Source organism: Elephas maximus, chromosome 5 (genome assembly GCF_024166365.1).
Source record: "Elephas maximus indicus isolate mEleMax1 chromosome 5, mEleMax1 primary haplotype, whole genome shotgun sequence".
Lineage (NCBI taxonomy): Eukaryota > Metazoa > Chordata > Mammalia > Proboscidea > Elephantidae > Elephas > Elephas maximus.
In genome coordinates, this window is record NC_064823.1 from 16793503 (window position 1) to 16808565 (window position 15063).

General features: G+C 41.8%; 1 protein-coding gene across 1 annotated transcript in view; it reads left to right on the top strand.

Moving 5' to 3' along the window:
* The window catches only part of SCLT1 (sodium channel and clathrin linker 1), a 225149-nt gene that overhangs the window by 127374 nt on the left and 82712 nt on the right, over positions 1-15063 (top strand). Inside the window, exon 11 of the mRNA XM_049885324.1 lies at positions 3113-3204. Within this exon, the coding sequence (XP_049741281.1) occupies positions 3113-3204 (92 nt within the window). The remainder of the gene's footprint in view (positions 1-3112; positions 3205-15063) is intronic.

The following is a 15063-nucleotide window of genomic DNA, read 5'->3' on the forward strand; positions in this document are numbered from 1 at the left end:
GTTGATTCCAATTCATGGTGACCCTATAGGACAGAGTAGAATTGCCCCACAGGGTCTCCAGGGAGTGACTAGTGGATTCGAACTGCTGACCTCTCAGTTAGCAGCCACAGCACTTAACCTCTGCACCACCAGGGCTCCAGTCAACATATCAGGAGTATATAAAAATTATAAATGGATATGGGTTCAATAACAGAACTCAAAACAGAGTTTGAAATTATGTGAAGCAAAACCTGACAAAACTAGAGGGAGAAATAGACAAATCTACAGTAATAGTTGGAGATTTCAACGCAACTCTTTTAGTAATTTATAGAGCAATACCAAACCCAAACCCTCTGCCATCAAGTCGATTCCAACTCATCGTGACTCTGTGGGACAGAGTGGAACTGCCTTATAGGGTTTCCAAGGCCCTAATTTTTATGGAAGAAAACTACCACATCTTTCTTCTGCAGCAGTGGCTGGTGGGTTTGAACCACCAACCTTTGGGTTAGCAGCCGAGTGCTTAACCACTGCAACACCAGGACTCCTTGGTAGAGCAATAGATCTCCCCCCAAAAAATGTAATAAAAATATAGAAGATCTAAATGGCCCTATCAGCTACCTTATCCTAATTGATAATTATAGACCACTAGAGCCAACAACTACAGAATATACTTTTTTTTTCCCTAAGACGTCACAGAAAAGTCACCAAGATAGACCATAAGCAGGGCCTTAAAATAAGTCTTAATTGATTGCAAAAGATTGAAATCTTACAGAGTATGGACTTAAATTAGAATTTAACAATAATAAAACATCAAGAAAAGCCTCCAATATCTGAAATTAAAGAATTAACGTCTAAGCAAGCCGTGGACTAAGGAATAAATTACAAAATATATTAGAAAATATTTTTAACTGAATGATAATGAACACACAGATCAAAATTTGTGGGTACAGCTACAACAGTGCTTAGAAGATAATACATATTTCTAATTATATATATTAGAAAAAAGGGAATCTTAAATTCAATGACCTAACCTTCCAATCTAGAAAGCTAAATTGAAGCTAGAAAATGAAGAGCAATTTAACTCAAAGAAAGTAAAAGGAAATATTTTTTTTTTAAAGAACAGAAATCAGTAGAACAGAAAATTGATGAATTAAATAGAAAAAAAATCAATGAAACTAAAAGCAGGATCTTTGAAACAATCCATAAAATTGATAAAAATGTAATTAAACTTTTTAAGAAAAAAAAGGACACAAATTACCAATATCATGAATAAAATAAGGAACAGCACTATAGAACCTACCAACATGAAAAGGCTACTAATGAACTTCATGCCATTAAATATGACAGCTTGAATGAATGGATAAATTCCTTGAAAGTTACATACTACCAAAAATTACTTGAGGGAAACTAGAAAATTATATAAATTAAAGAAATTTTAATCATAATTAGAAACCTTCCAACAAAGAAAACTTCTTACCCAATGGCTTTAGTATTGTATTCTGTCAGGCAGATATGGATGAAATCATACCAATCTTTCACAAACTCTTTACAAAAATAGAGGAGGCAGGAGCACTTCCCTACTTGTTTTATGAAGTTAATATTACCCTGATAACAAAGCCAGATGAAAACATCATAGTGAAACTATAGAGCAGTACCTCCCATGAACTTAGATGCAGAAATCTTCACAGTATTAGCAAATTGAATCCAGCAACACATAAAACATAATACACATTGTTCACAAGTATGGTTTATTCCAGAGATGTAGTGTTTTATTACATCCAAAAATTAATAAAACTCACCCTGTCAACAAAATTCCACACCCATTCATGATAAAATCTCTTAGCAAATTAAGATTAGAAGGGAATTTCCTCAGCTTGATAACAGTCATCTGAAAGGTCATGAAAAATCCACAGCCAGCATCATACTTAATAGTGGAAGACTGAGACGCTTTTCCCCGAAAATCAAGAATAAAGCAAAGATGCCACTCTCACCTATTCAGCATTGTAGTGGAGTTTGTATCCCATGCAATATGGCAAGAGAAGTAAATAAAAAGTATCCAGGTTGGAAACAAAGTAGTAAAAGCCTCTTTCATTTCAGACATAATTGTATACATAAAAAATTCTAAGGAGTCCACAAGAAAAGCAACCAGAATTAATAAGGTCACATGATTAAAGGCAATATGCAAAAATCAGTAGTATTTCTACATACTAGCCAAAAGCAATTTGAAAATGAAATAAATATACAATACTGTTTATATAGTACCTAAAAGCATGAAAAGCTTCAGGATAAATGTAACAAAATAAAACATTTCTGAGAAAAATTGAAGTAGACACAGCCTAAATAAATCTAGAGATATACCATGATCATGGACTGGAAGACTTGATACTACTATACCAAACTGGTTTATAGATTCAATGCAATTGCAGCCAAAAGCCCTGGAATCATGTATAAAAATGAAATGAGAACATCAGTCCCAGGTAGGTTTTTGTATTTCTTTCTGAAATAATTTTCATGTTATATAAATTTTGCAAAACGTTGAAAAAATCTCATTTTATGGCTTTGATCTAAAGTGGATACTGGCATCTGCCAGAGATTGCATAAACATGCCTGTGGATATTCTTACTCATGTACGTGGATTCAAACATCTGAAATAAAATACTGATAAAGTTTATGACCATGTAGAGTCTATTCTAGGAATATAGCGGTGATTTAGGCATTTTGTTAATATATTTCTGAGCATTACTAAGTCAAAAGAGATTAGGATTACCTTGACAGTGACAGGCAGTATAATATGGTTAAAGAGAGCAAATTCTAGAATTCTGCCTGCATGCAAAGTCCTGCCTTATTTTGTTAGACTTCCAATATATAAATAGTTTGAAATATTCGTAGAAATCTATATGCAATGACTGTTTTGATTATTGTTTTTCAAATACTAGGTTGCTGGTGAAGCCCTTGCCCCCCTTTTTTTCAATATCACATGGTTTGTTTCCGAAGTCATGTTGCTTCTTTAAATTTACATATTAGAATTCGAGCAGCATAACTTTGTAATGTGAACTGTTTTCTTTCTGCTGTATAATGGTGTACTGAATTTTTATATTTTCATAGTAAGCCTTCAGTTTTTTTTACTTTCTAGGAGGAGGATATGGTGTCTGCCCAAGGAAGAGAGGAAGCATCAGATAGGCGCTTACAGCAGTTACAATCTAGTATAAAACAATTAGAAACAAGGTAAATTATTAAATACATCTAGCTATGTCTATATGCCTCAGAAAGTATTCCATATTGGAGTTTTAGCTTACTAAGTATACTAGAATATGTATTTCATGAGTGTTATATCAAACTGTAATCAAGGAATTTAAAATCTGGTTTACTAGACATTGTTTGTAAAAATATCATATTCAATAAAATAAACCCATCCCCGACGAGCCGACTCCCGCTCATCCCCGACGAGCCGACTCCCGCTCATCCCCGACCAGCCGACTCCAGCTCATCCCCGACCAGCTGACTCCCGCTCATCCCAGACCAACCGACTCCCGCTCATCCCAGACCAGCTGACTCCCGCTCATCCCCGACCAGCCGACTCCCGCTCATCCCGGACGAGCTGACTCCCGCTCATCCCCGACGAACAGACTCCCGCTCATCCCCGACCAGCTGACTCCCGCTCATCCCTGACCAGCTGACTCCCGCTCATCCCCGAGGAGCTGACTCCCGCTCATCCCCGACCAGCTGACTCCCGCTCATCCCGGACGAGCTGACTCCCGCTCATCCCGGACGAGCTGACTCCCGCTCATCCCCGAGGAGCTGACTCCCGCTTATCCCTGACCAGCTGACTCCAGCTCATCCCCGATAAGCAGACTCCCGCTCATCCCCGACCAGCTGACTCCCGCTCATCCCCGACCAGCTGACTCCCGCTCATCCCCGACCAGCTGACTCCCGCTCATCCCGGACGAGCAGGCTCCCGCTCATCCCCGACGAGCCGACTCCCGCTCATCCCTGACCAGCTGACGTCCGGTCATCCCCGACGAGCCGACTCCCGCTCATCCCCGAGGAGCTGACTCCCGCTCATCCCCGACCAGCCGACTCCCGCTCATCCCCGACCAGCTGAATCCCGCTCATCCCTGACCAGCTGACTCCCGCTCATCCCCGACCAGCTGACTCCCGCTCATCCCCGACCAGCCGACTCCCGCTCATCCCCGACCAGCCGACTCCCGCTCATCCCCGACCAGCTGACTCCCGCTCATCCCGGACGAACCGACTCCCGCTCATCCCCGACCAGCTGACTCCCGCTCATCCCGGACGAACCGACTCCCGCTCATCCCCGACCAGCTGACTCCCGCTCATCCCGGACGAGCTGACTCCCGCTCATCCCCGACGAGCAGACTCCCGCTCATCCCCGACCAGCTGACTCCCGCTCATCCCTGACCAGCTAACTCCCGCTCATCCCCGAGGAGCTGACTCCCGCTCATCCCCGACCAGCTGACTCCCGCTCATCCCGGACGAGCTGACTCCCGCTCATCCCCGACCAGCTGACTCCCGCTCATCCCGGACGAGCTGACTCCGGCTCATCCCCGACGAGCAGACTCCCGCTCATCCCCGACCAGCTGACTCCCGCTCATCCCTGACCAGCTAACTCCCGCTCATCCCCGAGGAGCTGACTCCCGCTCATCCCTGACCAGCTGACTCCCGCTCATCCCCGATAAACAGACTCCCGCTCATCCCCGACCAGCTGACTCCCGCTCATCCCCGACGAGCCGACTCCCGCTCATCCCTGACCAGCTGACTTCCGGTCATCCCCGACGAGCCGACTCCCGCTCATCCCCGAGGAGCTGACTCCCGCTCATCCCAGACCAACCGCCTCCCGCTCATCCCCGACCAGCTGAATCCCGCTCATCCCCGACCAGCTGACTCCCGCTCATCCCCGACCAGCTGACTCCCGCACATCCCCGAGGAGCTGACTCCCGCTCATCCCAGACGAGCAGACTCCCGCTCATCCCCGACGAGCCGACTCCCGCTCATCCCTGACCAGCTGACTCCCGCTCATCCCGGACGAGCTGACTCCCGCTCATCCCCGACCAGCTGACTCCCGCTCATCCCGGACGAGCCGACTCCCGCTCATCCCCGACCAGCTGACTCCCGCTCATCCCGGACGAGCCGACTCCCGCTCATCCCCGACCAGCTGACTCCCGCACATCCCCGAGGAGCTGACTCCCGCTCATCCCCGACCAGCTGACTCCCGCTCATCCCCGACCAGCTGACTCCCGCTCATCCCTGACCAGCTGACTCCCGCTCATCCCCGAGGAGCTGACTCCCGCTCATCCCCGACCAGCTGACTTCCGGTCATCCCGGACGAGCCGACTCCCGCTCATCCCCGACCAGCTGACTCCCGCTCATCCCCGACCAGCCGACTCCCGCTCATCCCCGACCAGCTGAATCCCGCTCATCCCTGACCAGCCGACTCCCGCTCATCCCCGACCAGCTGACTCCCGCTCATCCCCGACCAGCTGACTCCCGCTCATCCCTGACCAGCCGACTCCCGCTCATCCCCGACCAGCTGAATCCCGCTCATCCCTGGCCAGCCGACTCCCGCTCATCCCGGACGAGCCGACTCCCGCTCATCCCCGACCAGCTGACTCCCGCTCATCCCGGACGAGCCGACTCCCGCTCATCCCCGACCAGCTGACTCCCGCTCATCCCGGACGAGCTGACTCCCGCTCATCCCGGACGAGCAGACTCCCGCCCATCCCTGACGAGCCGACTGCCACTCGTGGCAGTCCCCTGTGTGTCAGCGAAGAACTGTTGCACAGGGCTCCTGGCTTTAGTCTCTGTGGAAGCAGGTTGCCAGTACTGTCTTCTGTGGAGCCACTGGTTAGGTTCAGACCATCAGCTTTGAGGTTATCAGCCAGGTGCAAACCGCAGACTGGTATGTTTTGAATATTCAAAGATCATTCGTTTAATGGGATTCTAGACCTTTTACTTAGTGTGTTAATCTCTATCATAATTTTGAAAGAGAGGAGTTCTGCAAAATTTAATCCAGTACTTTTTTGAAAAGCAATAAAACTTGATAATCACGGATTTTGTATTAGTACTGCAGCACGTAGCACACCTTCATTTTCATTCCCCTTAAGGTTACCCTGCAGATTCGGAAGTGAACCTAGCTGATTCTCAGTAACCTCAAATCCTTCTTTTTGTCTTCTTCTGAAGAGTAATTAAAGATTTTAAATCATAGTATCAGGGGAAATTTAATACTGCCTAAACTCGACGGCACTGGGTTGGTTTTAAACCTCTTGCTGTCGAGTCAACTGAACTCACAGTGACCCTATAGGACAGAAACCATAGGGTTTCCAAGGCTGTAAATCTTTACAGAAGCAGACTGCCACATCTTCCTGCCTCGGAGCGGCTGGTGGGTTAGAACTGCCAACCTTTTAGTTAGCAGCTGAGTGCTTAACCACTGAACAACTAGGGCTCCTTCATCATTGAGTACTATGGTTAAAAAGAAGGTATTCTAAGGATAAGTAAAAATTTAGAATTAAATCTGACTGATAGGTATCATTTACTGTTTAATCACGCCCACTCCCTTTGACCGCCATCATTCATACACTTAAATCTTTAGGGAACAGGAATCGCATGATAATATCATTGGCTCTTGGTTGGCTGCCACTGTCTACCTGAACTGATACTTGAGATTTCACCCCAGTTTATTAAAGAACGCATCCAGATTTATGCATCATTCAGTACGTAATCAGAATCAGAATCATTTTTTTTTTTCTTCTTTCTTTAACAAATATTCACTTCCTAGGCTGAAGACGTTTTAGAAAAGTTGGGCTCCCATAAGGATGTGTATATGTGTGTGTGTCTGTGTGTGCGTTTGAGAGTTTAAAAGGGAATAAATTGAAAGTGATTGAAAATAGAATTTAATTAAAATTTTCTTTCATTCCAAGCTTTAGTTGGGTAATTTAAGGTCCTTTTGGTATTGTGAAGGACCAAATGCACTGGACAATTAAGGAGTTGATTTTATTCAGGCTATTCCAATAGAGAGAAAGTTCATTAATGAGGAATAGCTCAAAGAAAACAAAGGGGAGTGAAGCTTTATAGAGGCAGGTAAACAAATGAGTCATGTACGAGTCACATGGGAGCCATGAGGAAGGACGGAGGTAGATGCAAAGTGGTTGTTTACTGTTAGCCCTCTATGGAAATACAAAAGGATGAGGTTTTTAGAGATTTGGCAGAACACAGAATGGGAGAATTTATGAATTGTTTTGCTCTTGTTTTCCTGGGAGCTCAGGATTTAGGTAAAATTCAACATTGTTACTGGATGGAAGCCCCAGGTTTTTGCTCGGCCTGACTCGTATTGGCTACTAAAGGCAGAGACTGAGTCGGGAGAACAGGAAAGGTACCTTTATTTCATTGTATAAGGCAAAGGAGGCAGTTGGAGCTGCTGCTGCCAAAACTGCTAGCCAAGGGTGGGCAGGCAGGTTACTTTTAAAGGGATTTACAAGTAGGGAGTTCATACAAGTTAGGTCAGCAACAGTCTTAATCATACTAAGCAGGTGGAATTGGATTTAAATATAACCTCCAAGCAAAAGCAGGATTCAAATGCAAAGGTAGGGCGGCGAGTGAGGAAGCTCAGGAAAGGAAACAGGGTTTTTAATACAACAGTGTGGGGGTTCTGTCTCAACATTGTCAGCACAAAGGAAGAAGAAAAGTCAGGTCCAGCAGGTGTGATACACTGCAAGCATCGGCTCTTAAGGTCTGAGGCAAATGTGAATAGACCAACAATTTAGCCCCACAGGCCAGAAATGGAGGAGACAGAAATAATGACTCATAACGAATGTGCAGACTACTCCGATTGCGTAATAGCCAACTGTCTATCCTAAAACCCAGTGCCGTCGAGTCGATTCCGAAAGAGCCTTCTTAATGTCAACACCTTGATGATAAGTTACAACAAACACATGCTTATGAATTGAACATTTAAAAATAAGGAAAATTCAAAGGGAGCTAAACACAGAGTAAGGAGCTCTGGTGATGCAGTGGTTAAGCACTCATCTGCTAACCGTAAAGTCGGTGGTTCAAATCCACCAGCCACTCTGTGGGAGAAAGATGTGGCAGTCTGCTACTGTACAGCCTCGGACACCCTATGGAGCAGTTCTGTTCTGTTCTATAGGGTCCCTGTGAGTCAGAATCAACTGGACGGCAGTAGGTTTTAAAACCCAGAGTGGTAAGTAAAGGATGAATCTAGGGCTGAATCTATACAAGATGGCAGGAAGCTAAACCTCTCTCCAGCCTGCCCAAAGCTGGAACCCTTGTAGGGACTATACCCTCATTGAAAGGGTAGACTAGGAAAAATATCTGCCACTTAGCAAAGAAAGTTGACAGGAAAACTATTTCTACCATGTCACCAAATGGAAATCATAATAATTATTATAGTCTTCTAAGGATGTATAACCATAGCCTTACCCTGGGGGCTCTGAGCCTGGATGGAGTTCAACCCCAAGCCCAAAAACTAAAGTGGCACCAGGTTTGTAGCAATCCACCGGTACGTGGAAGAAGCAAAGCAAATCCATTTTACGGAAAAATATTTTTCAACTCCGGCCTCACGGGATTCCCACAGAACAAGTTCAGCCAGATACAAACTTAATCAAAAATATGAGAAAACAAGCCGCTTGACTGACAGAAGAAAAACAAGCAGTAGATTTAGAACGTGCCTCAACCCACCCCTAAAGGAACTAAAATCATCAATATAGAGTATAAAATTGTGTATTGAATAGTTGAAGGAAGAAACGACAAGAGTTTTGTTGTATTTTGTTTTTTAATGTGCAAGGAACAAGAGACTAGACAAGTTATTTTTTACTACTTTTCCCCGAAACAGTCTTAGTCAATTTTAGTCAACCCACGAATCAAACATGTTTTTTTCTATTTTGGACCAGGGAAAAAGAAGAATAATGAAGCTATAGGTAAAAACTGTGTAGAAAAATATATGTATTTCTAAGTAGATGTGCAAGAGAAGATGTACTCAAGAAATTATTATAGCCCTCCTTATATGTTCCTTTAAGGAACTTGAAAGTTGTTGTTAGTAATCTGTTAAAGATACAACATCACAGCCTGTGAATTTACATTATGGCTTCTAGCTGAAAAATCTACTTGGCATGACTGGAATCTGTTACCCTCAGAAAGAATTCACTGATCTGAGCAAATCAAAAATTGTGATCTCAGTTCTAGTCACAGATCCATAGCTAATTTATCCCATGTGGGGTGAGGGAAGGACGGAGGATTAGTGTCAGTGAACTTCTGTTTCCTGTTCTCTAAAATGTGTAATAAAAGTAATTACTTTGGTCACAGCAGGTTGAGAACTAATTGATTTTAACTGCTTACTTGAGACTCTGATGAAAGGGCTTGTAATTTTTAAGTGCTAGGTTTTTTTCCCCCACTTTTCTGAACTTTTCAGCGGTTGATTTAATTGTTTTTATTGCTTTCCGGAACTTCTTTGAGTTAACCTCAGAGAAAAACTCTGTGGTTTTAGATTTTAGCAACATTTTGGTAGCATTCTGTGCTATGAAAATAAATACTAGCGGCTCTGCCACAGTGAATTTTAAATGAGTGAATTGCACTTCCTTTTGGTTTTCGTTGTATTGAATCATTGAATCACGAACAAATCATTTTGTTTATTCATTCAACAATGTTTTTTTTTTTGGTGTTGAGCATTTTGGGTTTTTGGTTGCTGTTTGTTTTATTTTTAGTGTAGACCTATGTAATATAATCGAACTCTGCACAGCTCCCTAAAGAGAGATCGCTGCCTATGTAAGAAAATCTACGGATAGCTTTCAAAGTCCTAGCCTCTTCTGAAGAAGAAATTTTGGCATTGGCTTTGTTTAGGGCTGTTAATCTTCAGTTACCATTATGATAAAAAATGGTTCTATATTTTAAGGTTTTTTTTAAATCTCTTGTATTTTTATAAAAGAGAAAATAGCGTTCAGCCAGTATGTTTCATGTGTGAATTTATCCCATTTAATAGAACTGCCACATTGAAAAGCTGTGTTTTTAATGGTCATCTTTGTTGCATAAAGTCAAAGACATTTTGGGCTCAATAAATATTTATTATTTGAATTTTTAAAATTATTATTGTTTGTGGTCCTTTTAAAATGCCACAAATATCTAAGAACCATAAATCATTTCTGTCTTCCAAAGGAAGTGCTCCCCCCCCCGCCCCCCACCCCCCACCCCCCACCCCCCACCCTTTTAGATGGCTCATGGATTGTGGCAGTTATCGCCGGGAGATGACGGATCTCGCTGTAAAAGAATTTGTTGATTTATATATGCTGTGCCAAGTAATGCAGGTGTTAAATGAATAGAATTGCTTTAAAATGCTCTTTAATAATTTTTTAATTTGGTGTTTCTTTTAAGATGTTGTTATGTGACACAAGGTCTGTTCTGACTCATAGCGACCCTGTAGGACAAAGTAGAGCTGCCCCATAGGGTTTCCTAAGCTGTAGTCTTTACAGGAGCAGATCACTAGGTCTTTTCTCCAGAAGACGTGGTGGGTTCAAACTGCCAACCTTTTGGCTAGCAGCCGAGTGTTTAACCATTGTACCACCAGGGCGCTTTTCTTTTAAGATAAGAATATGCAAGTAGGACTAGGAAATCTTCATTTGGGTGACTGGTGAAAAGTAAATTTTAATCCAACAATCTTTCAACTTTTTGTTTGCCAACCCTACTTCTAAACATTATGAAAAAACCAAACCCGTTGCCATCAAGTCTATTCCAGCTCAGAGCAACCCGATAGGACAGAGTAAAACTGCCCCATGGAGTTTCCAAGGAGCACCTGGTGGATTTGAACTGCTGACCTGTTGGTTCTCAGCTGTAGCTCTTAACCATTATGATGAGAACGCATGAATTTCTAATTAAAGATGGCGAAATATGCTAGTGATCCCAGTAGGAGATCATGCATTGGAAATTAATGAAGAATACAGTTTCATAAAGCTTGGACGATCCTGTAAGTAAGATGAAATTGAGTTTGAATTTTATGTGATGTGTTATGGATTCTTTAGCCAGGACACAGCATGATGAAAGTAATATTTTATGGAGATTAATTTCATGATATTTTAAAAATGGTGATCCCTGGAAACAGGAAGATAGATTTGCTGGAATGGAAAGATTCTGAAGTTTAGGAGCAGACAGAATTGCTTTGATTTTTGATTCTAGCACGTTCTGTCCTTGTGTCTCTGAGAAGTTAACCGACCTGACTTTGCATCAGTTCCTTTAGAGTTAAATGAGATAGCAATGTGTAGAGCACCCAGCACCAAGATTATTATCTTAGTTTCTCAAATTTTCCACTTCAGGGTAAAGATAACATCTTCCAGAAAATCTAATAAAATCTTTTCATTTTAAATTTTTATCTGCTATAAAATATAAGATTTAGCATTTAACAGAATGAGTAGGCATTTGGTAGAAAATTAATCTTGTTATAAGACTAGTAAATGTTAATCATTCTCAAAGGTAAATGATATATTTGTTTCAGTTGCAGTGGTCTTAATGAAATAGAACAAGGTATGAGTAAGAGGCATAAAAAAGTCACAAAAAAAATCTTCAGTGTTTAAAAATAAAAATCTTAAACCTTTTTCACAATTATAAATTTTTGATTTATTTTGAGATGATTTATTATGAAATGTTATAATTTTTTTTAATATTGCTATCTACCAAATAAAGTTATGTTAATTATTGTATCAGTTCAGTTCAAGTTTTTATATATATTTTAAATAGTTATGAACTGGTCTTATTCATTGTTAATTTAATTTTTATATTGCTTAAAAGTCAGATAATACCACAAGGATTATAATGAAAACAAAAATTCTTGTTAGTAATTATTTTGTTTCCTCACATAGCTAGTTCTTCATGTACTTAGCAGTAAATCATAGCTAAATACTCCGCCGGATCTCTAAAATGCCCCTCAACTGGGCCAAATGTATCAAACCATTGTATTTCCATCCTTTTCTTAGAGACATCCATCCTGGAGCCTTCATCCCCTGCTTCACACTGGACTGTTCTCTAGGACTGATGCAAGCTATTCACTTCACTGTGGTCCTCAAATGTCCTTTTTGCCACTTTTGTGGTAAAGCCTGTGTCTTTTGCGTCCTACGAATTCTCTGTCTTTTTTGACTCCTGTATTTTCGTGGAGTCCATTCACCATTAGTATTCTGAAGAGAGGACACATTGGAGGTACAATTTTTAAAGACACTGTTTGTTTAGAAATATCTTTATCCTGCCTTTAAAGATGTTTAATAGTTTGGCTGAGTAGGAAATCCTAACTTGGAAATCAGTTTCCTTTAGAATGTTAACATTTCCTCATTGTTATCTATCTTTAAGCTGTAGGGGGAAAAAAAATGCCTGTGTTATTCAAAATTCTTTGTATTTGACCTGTCTTCCCCCTCTGGAAACTCTCAGTGTCTGCACCATCGCCACCACCATCAGTGTTCCAGAGTTTCAGTGTGCCCTCTTACTGAGAATCCTTTTTCATTCATTTTACTGGGCACACGGTAGGCCATTTAAATCTAGAAATTCACGTCCTTCAGTTCTGGGAAATTTCTTATATTTTCTCTGTGATGTATTTGTTTTTCTTTGTTTGCTTTTTTTGAACTTTTATTTGTTGAATGTTGGACTTTCTGGATTGATTCCCTAATTTTCTTATCTTTTCTCTCCTACTTTCTGTTTCTTCATTTATTTTTTACTTCCTTGGAGGCTTCCTTAAATTTCTCTTCTAACTAACCATCTGTTGAATATTTTATTTTAGCTGTCATAATTTTTATTTTGAAGATCCATTTATTCTCTGGATGTTTCTTTTCTGTGACGTCCTGTTCTCGTTTAATATTATATCTCCTGTTAGCTGAGTATATTGAATATATTTTTTTAGTGTTCTCCTCCTGTCTGCATTGTCTCTGTCATCTGTTTCTTTTTTCTGTTTGCCTATCTGTATCTCTTTATTTTTTTTTTTTTATTATTCTACAGAACAAACTAGCTTCTCATTAAACAATTAGTACACATATTGTTTTGTGACATTGGTTACCAACTTCACAACATGCCAACACCCTCCCCTTCTCAACCTTGGGTTCCCTATTACCAGCTTTCCTGTCCCCTTCTGCCTTCTAGTTCTTGCCTCTGGTAAGCCCCTTTGGTCTTGTTTCGTTTTATGGGCCTGTCTAATATTTGGCTAAAGGGTGGATCTCAGGAGTGACTTCATTCCTGAGCTTTAAGTATGTCCGGGGTCCATATTCTTGGGGTTTCTCTAGTCTCTGTCAGGCCAGTAAGCCTGGTCCTTTTTTGTGTGTTAGAATTTTTTTCTACATTTTTCCCCAGCTCTGTCCAGGACGATCTAATGTGATTCCTGTCAGAGCAGTCAGTGGTAGCCAGACACTATCTAGTTGTGCTGGACTCAGTCTGGTGGAGGCTGTGGTAGTTGTGATCCATTAGTCCTTTGAACTAATCTTTCCCTTGTGTCTTTGGTTTTCTTCATTCTCCCTTGCCCCAGATGGGGTGAGACCAGTGGAGCATCTTAGATGGCTGTTCACAATCTTGTAAGACTTCAGACACTACTTACCAAAGTAGAATGTACACTTTATAAACTATGTTATGCCAATTCAGCTAGCTGTTCCCTGAGACCATGGTCCGCACAGCCCTTGGCCCAGTAATTTGGTCCCTCAGGAAGTTTGTATGTGTCTATGGAGCTTCTGTGACCTTGCCTTGGACAAGATGTATCTCTTTAAATGCCTGGTGATCTTTTTCTGTTCATTGATATTTAAGAGTAAAATGCCAAAAAGGTAATATGAAGCTCATGTGTTTGGTTGGCTTGTGGTCTTACAGGCTTACTGTATTATGATTAGACAGTAAGCTGAATTTTTTTTTCTTGGGAAATTCCCAAATATCAGAATCTGAGGGTGCTTTTTTCTTGGGCCACCTTTCTGCCTTGGGCTGGAACCGGAAGTGCACGAGCCTTCTGACTGCCTTCTGGAAACTAAAGAAAGAAAGGGTCTGGGTAACAATGTTGAAGATGCAAACTTTCACTTACTGCCCTGAGTTTTAGTATGTCTTCTCACCTCTGACCTCATTAGAATGTCAGCGCCTTGGTGTACAGTTAGTTGTAAATGCATAGATCTGGTTTTGGAGTTTGAACTTAACCAGCCTAGGTCCAGAGTCAGTGTTCCTAATAAATATGTGACACTGCCAAAACAAAAGACTTCTGCTCAATGATACAAATCCAGCCTACAGATCTGTGTATTGTAGATCTATAGTGTTGGTGGTGCAGTGGTTAAGAGCTATGGCTGCTAACCAAAAGGCCAGCAGTTCAAATCTACCAGCCACTCCTTGCAAACCCTATGGGGCAGTTCTGCTCAGTGCTGTAGGGTCACTATGAGTTGGAATCAACTTGACAGCAATGGGTTTTGTTTTTTTATAGTATTTTTGAGGATTAAAGTGCCTGGCACAAAGGAAGCTCTATACAAGTGTCTGCTGTTATCATTGTTATTATTGTAAAGAGATAACTTGGCCCAATTTTAGTAAGTTGACAGAGCTCTTTAAGATTTGGCTGTAGAGTATGTAGAAGGGCCGTTACGGGAATAAGAATAGTAGTAATACCTTTTATGTTATAAAATTATAGTAACATATAAACTCGGAATCTGATGATCTCAACATGCTTTACTATAACTCCACTTCCAACATCAATCTGCCTTTTCAAGCCAAATGATTGCTGGCACTGCTAGGTAGTTGAGTACATGTGAAACCTTTAGTTCTTTGAGACTTCTGGAGAGAAACGTTGCAGTGCTTTTTCTAAAGTGAACTGGGTGAGATGCTTGGAGATGAATATCAGAGAGCCTTGACTAAGGAGCAGAATTCACAGATCCCTGAATCAGGCTTACCCCATTGAGACCCATGGATTCTTGAGAGATGACATTGACATAAGCCCTTCATAAGTACACCTGCTCGATCCGGCCCCCAAGAGGCCAGGGTGAAGGCGAAGGGTTGATATAATGCTAGTAAAGAGCCAGGTGTCCTGGGATCGAGGAAGCTCCCTCCCTGTGCCTCAGTGGGAGAGGTGAAGATTGC